Raw genomic sequence first — 11,209 nt, forward strand, 5'->3', positions numbered from 1 at the left:
GGGGCCAGACAGTTATCAAGTACATAAAGTTTTGTGCAGATGTGAGCATGTACACTGAAGTTACAACAACTTCCTGTGTCATTGTGAAGAGTTTAATTTTGCTGCCACACCACAGCCACCCCATTAACTGCAAAACTCACCGTTTGCACAACTTTTAATCGTCAATGGGTTTAGACGGCACAGAACAAATCTGAAGTCGGTCGGACTAAATCCCTAGGAGGAGTTAAAGTATGTAAGTGTGTAAATCATCCAAAAATAACTGTAAAATTCAAAATGGCCGACTTGCTGTTGGGTTTAGGGCATCTCTAGAGAGCCATTTTGCTACGCCCATGAGCGAAACCCATAAAATATGAAATTCTTCGCCGCGTCTGAATTATGTGCAAAGTTTGGTGAGTTTGAGTATGTTTAGTCCCCCAAAATTGAGGTTAGTTTGAGAAAAGAAAGAAAGAATGAAAGCACTTCAGTTTCAAAAGGGACCTCGCATGTTTCATGCTTGGGCCCTGGTGATGACATTTGATAACAACAATATGCTGACTTCACAGTGTCATATGTGTGTGAGCATTTCTGCTAAGCAACCAAGCTCAATGAAAAACACAGCATAGAATTGTGTAGAGCAGTTCGCTCCCGACACCCACAGTGAAAAGACGGTTATGGGAGACTGAACAAAAAGTGCATGGCACCAAACAAGCACATACACTTTGCTCCCTTTGAAGCTGTTACCTTGTAATTATCTCTCACCGTGGCTGACGGGGGATTAGATACAGAGAAGAACAAACCCTCATCAGAGATGTACCACAGGCCTTGCCTGGACCTGCAAAACCTTGTCATTATCTGAAGAAGACCATGAGAGCTTTCAGAGCAGGTGCTAGAGATGTTTTTATCCAAAGCATCTTGTAGTGCCATGAATTCTAACCTTTGTTTTTTTTATTATCATGGGTGAACTCATAAATATAACCCCCTTCTCCAGGCAAAGGTAGTGGAACACTCTACAGGGATACAGTCCTCTACTCGCCTGCCCTCTTCTTACCAAATGTCTGACAGCTTAAGATCCGCCTTTTACTTTACTACATTGCCCGTATTGGGTCAAGTCCAAAAGACATCAATTCAGACGCTCGCTTACATTTAAATGATCACAGGACACTGGTCTATACATCAACAGGAATTATGGTCAAACTTAAGGATGCTGGCATGAGTATTGATCTTGGCAAGCCTGTACTCCTACAGGATGGAGTTCATGTTTGTGTGTGCGCTCATTCATAACATGACTGGAGCTAATTTACGTGAAAGGACACTCGTCACCAATGATGACAAGTGTTCAATGACTGTGCTGACGATTTAAGGACAGGACGGTCAGAGGACACGACTTCTTTTACTGCTGAGTGCGCAGCTTTTCAAGACAAGGAAAGGTTACCCAAATGTATTTACAGAGCTCTTTTAAAAATAATGTTAAAACATGTGTTAATGTTGGCTTGTTGTCTGTTCTAAAACATATTTGAATACCTAGACAGGACTGGAGACTATATGCCAAGCTTATGGGGGTTGTTTTCCTTGTCGTTGGACTGTATACTGCAAACAGCATCCTCTCCTCAACAGAAATGGGATGGAAAATCATGCAAGTGACTGAACAGATCTGTCAGAACTTGACAGAATTCATTAGGCGGTGTGATTTCCACCACCGTCAGAAACCACAAATTATGCATAGGGTGGACGAGTGATGGATTTTTCATTTCCCAAACCATTTATTTATTACTTTATATAAAATCTAGAATGGAAGAATTACTACTTTTATTACTGGCGCTGGAATGAGGTCAGAGGGCAGTGGGGACATTTCTCTCTCACTTGCATCTGTGTTTAATGTAAAAAAGCATCTTCACAGATGTAAAAAAAATAAAATAAACAAAAGCACAATATTTATCTAAACAGCATTACAGTAATGTCAGAGATGGACAGCTGTATGGGTCAATTATGGATGCAAGTGAATGGCACAATTTTTTACTTTGAGAAGCAAGGCCAGTGTGAGCAACATCTCTCCTCCAGTACACTGTGCTCTATTCACTAAACATTGATGATGATGCCAAAAGAGTCAAAACATTTGGTGAATAAAGCATGGTGTACTGGCAAAGACCTGTGCAATGTGTTTCAGTTGTGATGGACTCACAGTTGAACGGCAACCAAACTATAAAGATATAAAATACTACATCTTTAGAAAAATTAATTTAAGACAGCATGCAACAAACACCACTATCATACAACTCCCAACACACCGATATCGGTAACTTAAATGCACAAAACATAAACGGTATGTCTTCAAATAAGTTTTAATCACACTAAATAGGTGGATAAAGTCAAATTCACATATGAAAAGAGTGGGTAAATTAGAGTTACATAGGTTTAATGTCCTTCACACCGCATGCACCAAAAGGGAAAATTCACTACTTGGATCACATTCAAGTGGGCAGAGTTAAATGACATTTCTGCTGCGCTTCAGTCACTCTCTATGGGGATTCATCCACTCTCCCCTCAGCTGCCTTATGGAATGCTGACACAGCACCTTGCTCCATCTGACCAACAGCTCCACCCACTAAAAGAGAAAACGCAACCTGTGTGCAATCTCCGCTTGTGCCAGCACTGCTATATTGTAACAGAAATATTCATATACAGGGTGGGCAAGAGACCCCGTCATTACTCAACTGATCTTTCCAGTAACAAAATAAATGGCCTCAGTGCACAAGTGGTGAAAAACTTTGAAGGGCATAACCACAGTGAGCGATAAGAACGATGCCAGTGAGTGGAGCACAGACATGTTTTGACTAGGAGGAGCAGCATAATGATCTAATGCAGGGGTGTCAAACCATGAGCCACTGAGCGTACACAAGTCGCACTTCCAACCAAACACTACAAAAGTTAATTTCACCAATAACTCCTCACATTCTAGTTAAGAGTGAAATCACCGCTGTAGAAAGACTCAAAACTCTCAGCCTACCATGGCACAAAGATCTTTGTGATAGACAAGATACCTGCCCTAAATAATTAAATAAATACAGAGACTGGCAGCTTCAAGGACATTGTTCTGCAACTGACCCTGCAGCTGGGAAAAAGTGACAGGAAAACCGCTAAGGCTGTACTATTCTATCATATTTTTGTGAACCCAGAGTGCTACTAGTAATAATAATTTACAGTCAATTCATTCTCCTGCATCCCAGGTGTAAAGGACTGAGGCTGCCTGTTTAAAGAATAAATATAGAGAAACTGATGTTGTATTTCTTTATAGTGTAGTGGCTGATTTCAATTAGAAGGGGGTGGATGCAAGTAGTGATCTACTGTTTTATATCTGCTTTTGCTTCATTTAAACTACATTCAGAGAGTCATGAGTATTAGACTACAGTTGTAGCCCATTTGGGACAATTTAAATTATTATTTTTTTTTTTTCCAATCTCAGCATCACTGAAATGGACAAGTAGTTTGGAGTGACATATTTGTGTTGAAATAAATACAGTCAGGATGCCGCATTGCAAATTTTACAGTGGTTTATCGCTTCTTCTTTACCTATGCTTTTCACCACATTACCAGTATTTTTACTAGAGTATGAATGATTTAATATGCATTTCCCCGTGAAACTCCTCTTACCTCGCTGTTGTGCCCTCTGAGGTTGAAATTTACTCTCTGCGGGGTGGGCCGATCCCGTCTACAGTGGCTGGACGTAAACGTGACCCCGACAACTCCTCGACCGTTCCCGGTAGCGAGCCAGCCCTCCTCATAGTAGCGCTTCCTGCACACCGGCTTCTCCTTCTCGCTCTTCGGCACCCGGCCTTTCCAGGACAGGCACAGGATGTTGGAGTCGCTACAGAGAACCGGGCCATGCTCCACAGCGGCGAACATCCCTGCAGCTCTCTAAACCCCCCGTGGATTAAAAAAAAAAAAAAAAAAAAAAAAAAAATACGTTTAGGGAGATCGAGGGTTCTTTGGAGGTGTCGGTACCGTTATGAGCTCCTCTTCTCTGCTGAGGTTACTGGTTCGGTGTCGGATGTGAGACAGCGACAACGGTGCATAGTACTTGCGCTTTCTCTCGGCTATCTCGCGGATTTGCAATACTGATTAAAAGGTGATCAGTGAAAACTTCTCCAAAAAGCACAAACGAGGTCACAAAGCTGTGGACTTCTTCATTGCTGGATTGAATATATCATGTAGCCGAATGGGCTGCATACACAATAAAGGCACTCATTCAAGTCATGTTGATGCGTTTGATCAGTGAGCTGCCTTGTTGATGCTGTTTCACTGACAAGGCAAAAGATGAGAGTACCGGAAATTATTTAACATCCACTGTGGCAGATTCAGTATTTTATGTCAGCTGACAAACGCTTTTTGTTGTAAACTCGTCAACACGCAATGCACCCATTGTGTTCAACACGTCCCAGTACTTCCAGTTGATGCAAGTAACGTTTCAGTCCAGTTCAGTGTTTCATTTCTGGATTCCGCGTCCTCCTCATACGACCCCGGCTGTGTGTGTGAGAGGAGGAGCAGGAGTCCCTCTCTCCATCAGCTGTCAGCCCGCAGGAGAGCCGCTTCTCCCGGTAACGTCATCACGTCAGCCTTTTCTTCAACCCGCCTCGGGGATCCCATGGAGGACAGCTGGATAATAAGAAAACAAAGACGATGTCATTATCACACATAAACTGTCTCTACCAAATAAACAAACGTGTGTGTGTGTATATATACACACAACGGTTTAATTCGTTTAATAAAGCGGGCAAGCTGTACAACTGTACAAGCAGCGTTAAAAGCGCTGAAAGCATTCACCTGCCGCCCACAGCCGTTATTTTAAATATTAATGCACTAACCTAAAATTACCCCTCACGTCTATCTGCCTGAGCAATCACTTCGAGGACTATCCTGCTCAGCGGAAGGATATTTAACTAACTGCTGAATTATTTACAACAACCATGTATCATTTTAGCTCCCGTTTTTAATATGCTACACCCTTGGTGGGTGTAGCATAGCGGCCTCTCGTGGCTAACAGGTTAAATAAACGAAAGATGAAAACAGACGAGAGATTAGGAACAATGTGATTAAAGCACGAATATAATGAAAACGACGTCCCACAGACAAGACAGACTGACCAGCGGAGACTAACGGTTTTGTGATATTTACTTTCCACTGACAATAAAGGGACACCCGATTTAACTGTTGTATAAAAATTAATCGACATTTAGATTAACGTTAAATCAACTGTCATTATGAGAAAAGAAAACATCCACACCAATTCCAATGAGACTAGAAACACAGCAAAAGAAACAGTCAAATATAACGTAAAGAGAGACCCAGAGATGCTAACCTTACTAAGATAACTGACGCTCAAATACTGCTGAAGCTCGTGAGGTGATGCCATAAAAACACAAACACTGACACATCACTGTGAGCTGCCTGCTAGCTCCAGCTAGCTAGATCCTGGCTGTTGAATCGAGTAAGAGAGCTCTGTGGGCTCCACAGATCAAAACATGTCAGCAGCTGGATTAATATTTCCTCTGTATTGATCTTGTTTGTGCAGTAACGCTAATCTAACCGAGATGCTCGGGAACGCAGCTAACGTCTGCTGCTTGTGTTGTCCCCTCCACAAAGACAGTCAGTGAAAGCTAACCGGCTAACCGACCAGCTATCTGAAACTGAACCACCATCAGCGGAGACTGGCTCCGTCCATCCGCCGCTGGCACTCGTCGCCAACAGGCTCCGGCTAGCACGTTAGCCTACTGTTTATTCATTAATACTAGCATGCAGCTTTTTCAAATAATCACAGGCCGGAGGCGTAGTGGACAAAGTGGCAGAGTGATATCAGACCTGTCGTCAACAAAGCCGGAGAAACATCAATGGCCAGTGGAATGCCTGCCTACCTCAGCTCTGATCTGATCTGCTGCTGCTGCTGCTGCTGCTTCCTCTGCCTGCAGCCTGCTTCTGATCACTGGCAGGGCCCGACAACTGTGTCACGTGACGGGCACGTGATGTAGACCAATTAAATCATCACAGTTCACATCAATTACTGTGGTGTCTCGACTTTAATCTAATCGTCGTTAAAATGAGGTTAAGACGATATATTATTTATTTTCTAACTAGAAAGTAGAAAAAAGTATCCACATCCAACTAAAAGTATCAATATATCAATGTAAAAATACTCTATTTCAAGAATATCCCGCATTCCTACTTTTATTTAAGTAATAGTACATGTTTTATCCTAGAAATGTACTTTAGGCATCAGCAGAAAAATCGCACCTTAAGTGTTATATTGTGGATTATGTTGCAATTATAATTGCTGAAACATTGGATTATTATTGCTGATGTGTATTACAATTATCTATTCCAAACTACAACATGATGGATTTTTAGTAGTAGTCAGTACACATTTGTGCTGTATGGAATGGGGAAGGACACGTAAAAACGAGAATATCTTATATATTGTTAACCTGCTTTGTATTTTTGGGAAGTACCAACAAATTCTTAAGTTAGTCAATGCAATATATCAATCTAGATACCCTGAAATGTAATTGCAAATAATTTTTTTACTCTCTTTAAAAAAACATTTGCTTGCTTTGATGTCTGCATCGGATAGTTTATAGGATATACCTGTTTTCTCTGTATCTTTGTTGTAAATTAAATTCTCTATATAAGGTTTTACATATAAGAAAAAATATGAAATATCAGTATATGAATATCTGCGATGGACTGGCGACCTGTCCAGGGTGTACCCTGCCTTTCGCCCAATGTAAACTGGGATTGGCTCCAGCCTCCCACGACCCTGTACGCAGGATAAGCGGTTGACGATGGATGGATGGATGGATGGATGGATGAATATATGAAAATGTTCCCCCACTATCCAACTAGAAACCCTTCAGTTGATGAAGTAGGTTAATCGCCCAGAATTGTATAATAGTATATAACAAACATATGTATACATATATGGGCCTATTTAAATACAGTATACATTTAATATATATGTATTGAAATCTTCTTTATAATGATGTGTGTTCCTCCTCGGCACAAGTAGCGCTCCCAGCTTTTCCCACCCAGTTGTCTCAGTAGTACTTTATCCTCCAGCACACATGAGGGCAGCACTGGAGAGCTAGTTCTCCTTTAGTCCCACCTTCTCCAAAAACATGGCTGCACCCATGGCTGTCAGGCGAGAATTATGTTCTTTAGCAAGGATATTTAGTGGAATCTCTTATTTGGTACAGTAACTAACATATTTATTTTTTTGCACGACCTCTGCGAACAATTAATTGACAGTTTAGGTTTGCAGAAGTAAACAGAAAAACATCAGCATTTGGTCACGGCAGTTGTAGCATGGTGGTTTTACAGTGAATGTCATCTCTAAATGTCTACTAACATAAGTTTATTTACAGGGACCTCGAGCTTTGGGCGCATGTTCAGGTCACATGAAATGTAATATAATCAGGTAGGCAACAGTTTTTCTTTTTTACAAGTATACATACGTTACTAATAACTGTGATAAACACTATAGCACGTCACTTTTGAGCTGTTTTTCTACAATATATCAACGATGCAGCAGTTATCATTATCTTTATTAATGTTTTGATTCCAGATGTGCAACTTATTTACTCAATTAAGTTGCCTTACCCTGTGTAAGCAGTATTGCACATTTTTTTTTACCATTAGTGAATAAAATAAATATGTAGAGCATAAATCTATTTTCAGAGCACTTTATTTGGCTGTATTAAAATCAAAAGCATAGGTAAAAATAGAAAACAGAATAAAGAAAGTCAAACCCAGAAGGGCATATTATAAAGTAAACAATAAATAAAGAGGAATATTTATATTTTAATAGTAAAAAGAATAAGAATTATATTTAATGAAGTTGTCCATAGCTGCAAACGGAGATTATTCCACAGTTTGGCATTCAAAAGTGCAAAAGGCTACAACATACAGTGGAGTTAGCAGAGTGTATGTTGCTCTAACTCATCTATAAGTTAAAATATCCTAAAATGTGTGCTGAAACTCAAGGAAAGCACGTGTGTTGAGATCTTTTTTGTCTTGTTTTAGTAAACGTTTTAAATGCATGTTTGCATTTCACAGCATAGTAAAAAATTTTTAAAAAGTAGTAAAATATATTCAATTGATTAAAAAATCTAAAACCATAAACAACTGCTCTATAACAAGTGTTAATATGTTAGACATTATTTACTACTCTGTCTCTGCAGGTCTAGTCTCCCATTGACATCTAGCACTTCCTTCCACACAGCAACAGTGCTTTCATCAACACCTTTACCAGTGAGTTATCAGTACATCTTCTTTAATATTCTCAGACTGCTTTTTCACCTCTGTTTTTTAACAGCCCAAAAGTAAAATAATACATGCTCATGTACTCGTTTGTTTCCTTGCAGATCACTGTCACAGAAGAGCCTGACACATTGTTTCAGAAGGTGTCAGTGTTGGTCAAAGGTCATGACAGGGCTGTGTTGGACAGCTATGAATTCTTTGCCACCATGGCAGCTAAAGAGCTGGGCATCACCATCAACAAAGTGTGAGTAGTAATAAAGTTAAGCTGCTACACAAGACAATAGAAATTGGTTTTATTATATAAAAGTGTGATGCGTTATAATACATAATGTTAGACATTTGTCCATCCATCCATCCATCGTCAACCGCTTATCCTGTGTACAGGGTCGCGGGGTTAGCCATTTGTTTTAATATATAAATGTTAGCCATACATTATTGTCTATCTAGGGCTGGACAATATAGCCAAAAATGTTATCACAATAATATCCAACGAAGGTTAAAGTCAAGGGCAACTGGACTTGGTTGAAGATACTGGAAGACGTTTCGTCCCTCATCCAAAGGACTTCTTTAGTTCTGACTGACTGGCAGGGAAACTCAGCTATTTAACCTCAGTGGGGTCGTTTGCCAGGATCGTCGATACTGCTGGTTCGTTAGTGTTCCTTGTTTCTGTGACGACAGTCGTTACAGTCGTTAGGACTACCTGAGGCCAAGACTGAACGACCATCGTTGGTATCTTCACCTGAGGCCAATAGGTTACGTTTGTTGAGTTTCCTGGGAAGTGATGAAAGGACAGCATTGTAAGTGGGGGATAAGTGGTGGCGTAGATGACGGCTTCTCAACCCTGGTGTAGATGGCTTCCTTGACACCTCTTTCAAACCATCCATCTTCTCTGTCTAAAATGTGCACCTGGTGGTCCTCAAACGAGTGTCCTCTGTCCTTCAGATGTAAGTAGACTGCAGAGTCTTGACCTGAGGAGTTGGCCCTTCTGTGTTGAGCCATGCGTTTGTGTAGTGGTTGTTTAGTCTCCCCAATATACAGGTCTGTGGATTCCTCACTGCATTGGACCACATACACTAGATTTCTTTTCTTGTGTTTGGGTGTGCGGTCTTTGGGGTGTCCCAGTATCTGTCTTAGCGTGTTCTTGGGTTTAAAAAACACAGGGATGTTGTGTTTGTTGAAAATCCTCCTGAGTTTCTCTGATACTCCCAACACGTATGGAATCACAATGTTCTTGCGTTTGACCTTCTTTTGTTCATCCCCTGTAGTTTTGTTCTTCTTGGATCTTGTGGCTTTTTTCACAAAGGTCGACTGTCGTTACAGCAACCAGGAACACTTGCCCTTGACTTTAACCTTCGTTGGATAACTATGACCTGGATGACTGAGAATCTTCACAGACAACTTATCACTAATAAATTTCACATCATTCGATATTGACAATTGTCACAATATATGTCAAATCAAGTTTAAAGACTGATTATTGCTCCTGAGTAAAAGTAAGAACCTGGATGGTTAATTGTGGTTTTAAACTATTCTTTATGGTAAGAACAAACACAACAAATCTTAGGTACAACATTCAAAACAATTATGATAAAATATTTTTTCAACAAATATGCATGAGTAAAATTAAGTAAAATCCTGTTTCAGTCCGTTTTCCTTAACAAAATAAATATCTTGAGAAAACTGAAGTGCTTATTCGTTCCTTATTCAATCAAATTAAATCAAACACTTATTCAAAATTTGTTATATTGTTATTGAGAAAAGTTATTTAGCAATAATTATTGTTTTATTGCCCAGCCCTAAGGATATCACTGTTTGCCACAGTTTACATTATATCCATACCTTAGTACATCTTTCTGCCTGACATTGTTTTTTTATATTTTGTTTCTCTGCCAGTTATGAACCTTCCAAGGACATGGAGAGGTTTACACTCCTGAAGTCAGTTCACATCTTCAAAAAGCACAGGGTCCAGTATGAGATGAGGACACACTACCGGTGCATTGAGGTGATGAGCCTGAACTTGGCTTTTTATGCTTGTTTAATTGAATTAGTCACTAACAGGGCACAGCCCTTTAAGTATTTATGCTCCAGGCATCAGGCTTTACAACAAAGCTAGGCAAAATCAGGCTTTATTCAGCTGGGGACATTGTACTGTCTTTGTAACTTAACAGTTAATCCATTAGTCAGCCGATCTGTTTCAAAAGAATATATTTGTGATTCAAGTATTACAGTGGTTTTGTCTCTTCTCTTGTTTTGTAGCTGTCTCACATCACAGGCTGCACAGCGCAGGTATACCTTGAATACATCCAGAGGAACCTCCCTGAAGGTGTAGCCATGGAGGTGACAAAGGTAAATTACTGCAGTCAGTCATACATCAGCAACAATCCCATCAGCTCAATCTAATTGTGCATTAATGAATCGTTCATGTTATCAGACTGCCATGGAGAAGGTTCCAGATCACATCCTTGAGCCCATGTGGAAGGACCACCCCATTGATGAAAAGCCCAGCCAGTGAATTCAGTAATGCGCAACAGACGCTTATTGGATGTCTTTTCTGAGACATGATTATGTGTTAATGGGGAGATAAATGGGAAGATATGAAAAAAATGCAATAGTAATATTTGCTTATCATGGACTTGTGAACTTTGAACATTATCATCACATCAGAGTTGAACGCTGCAGAAGGACTTACATGCATTATGTCAGCTTGTAATGGTGTGTAACAGTCTTCATTTGCTGACAGTTGTCTTCTGTGTAACAAAACAGTGTGCGATCAATAGTATGTTGTAATTTTTATTCCAATGAAAACATTCTGCATTTAATGACAACCTCTCACCTTTTTGTGCTGTTATTTGGTGGGAATTGTGAATCTAATATTTCTTCACAAATATAACAATCTTTGTTTAACTATCTGCAGTGATATTGGATT

At 40.0% G+C, this 11,209-nt stretch overlaps 3 protein-coding genes across 8 annotated transcripts in view; 1 reads left to right on the forward strand and 2 right to left on the reverse strand.

The window, feature by feature from the left end:
* serac1 (serine active site containing 1) overlaps positions 1–903 on the reverse strand; it is a 5,226-nt gene extending 4,323 nt beyond the window's left edge. Inside the window, exon 1 of the mRNA XM_046061399.1 lies at positions 739–903. Within this exon, the coding sequence (XP_045917355.1) occupies positions 739–903 (165 nt within the window). The remainder of the gene's footprint in view (positions 1–738) is intronic.
* A 1,422-nt stretch (positions 904–2,325) lies between these two features.
* Positions 2,326–6,019, reverse strand: tulp4a (TUB like protein 4a). 6 transcript variants are annotated; one of them, XM_046060850.1, is made up of 3 exons: positions 5,886–6,019; positions 3,628–4,629; positions 2,326–2,581 (listed from the first exon to the last, which is right to left on the reverse strand). In XM_046060850.1, exons 2-3 carry the CDS (start codon positions 3,877–3,879, stop codon positions 2,489–2,491), a joined length of 345 nt encoding a protein of 114 aa, XP_045916806.1. In that variant the 5' UTR covers positions 3,880–4,629; positions 5,886–6,019; the 3' UTR covers positions 2,326–2,488. The 6 variants fall into 6 exon arrangements, with proteins under 6 accessions (XP_045916806.1, XP_045916808.1, XP_045916810.1 ...); XM_046060852.1 differs by having other exon boundaries at positions 5,833–5,891; XM_046060854.1 differs by lacking the exon at positions 5,886–6,019 and adding an exon at positions 5,405–5,799.
* Positions 6,020–7,064: 1,045 nt separating this feature from the next.
* mrps10 (mitochondrial ribosomal protein S10) lies at positions 7,065–11,192 on the forward strand. The gene is made up of 7 exons (XM_046061033.1): positions 7,065–7,214; positions 7,389–7,441; positions 8,205–8,274; positions 8,388–8,527; positions 10,177–10,285; positions 10,540–10,629; positions 10,715–11,192. Exons 1-7 carry the CDS (start codon positions 7,143–7,145, stop codon positions 10,793–10,795), a joined length of 615 nt encoding a protein of 204 aa, XP_045916989.1. The 5' UTR covers positions 7,065–7,142; the 3' UTR covers positions 10,796–11,192.
* Positions 11,193–11,209: the final 17 nt, after the last annotated feature.

Source organism: Micropterus dolomieu, linkage group LG10 (genome assembly GCF_021292245.1).
Source record: "Micropterus dolomieu isolate WLL.071019.BEF.003 ecotype Adirondacks linkage group LG10, ASM2129224v1, whole genome shotgun sequence".
Taxonomy (NCBI): domain Eukaryota; kingdom Metazoa; phylum Chordata; class Actinopteri; order Centrarchiformes; family Centrarchidae; genus Micropterus; species Micropterus dolomieu.

What these genes read in the sequence shown, in the direction of transcription:
- tulp4a (XM_046060850.1), bottom strand. Translation starts at nt 3,879, where the DNA reads ATGTTCGCCGCTGTGGAGCATGGCCCGGTTCTCTGTAGCGACTCCAAC. An exon ending in TCAGAGGGCACAACAGCGAG is followed by an intron (nt 2,582 to 3,627) that starts GTAAGAGGAGTT and finishes TTTCTCTTTTAG; the next exon opens with TGGGTGGAGCTGTTGGTCAG.
- mrps10 (XM_046061033.1), top strand. Translation starts at nt 7,143, where the DNA reads ATGGCTGCACCCATGGCTGTCAGGCGAGAATTATGTTCTTTAGCAAGG. An exon ending in ATGAAATGTAATATAATCAG is followed by an intron (nt 7,442 to 8,204) that starts GTAGGCAACAGT and finishes CTGTCTCTGCAG; the next exon opens with GTCTAGTCTCCCATTGACAT. An exon ending in GGCATCACCATCAACAAAGT is followed by an intron (nt 8,528 to 10,176) that starts GTGAGTAGTAAT and finishes TTTCTCTGCCAG; the next exon opens with TTATGAACCTTCCAAGGACA.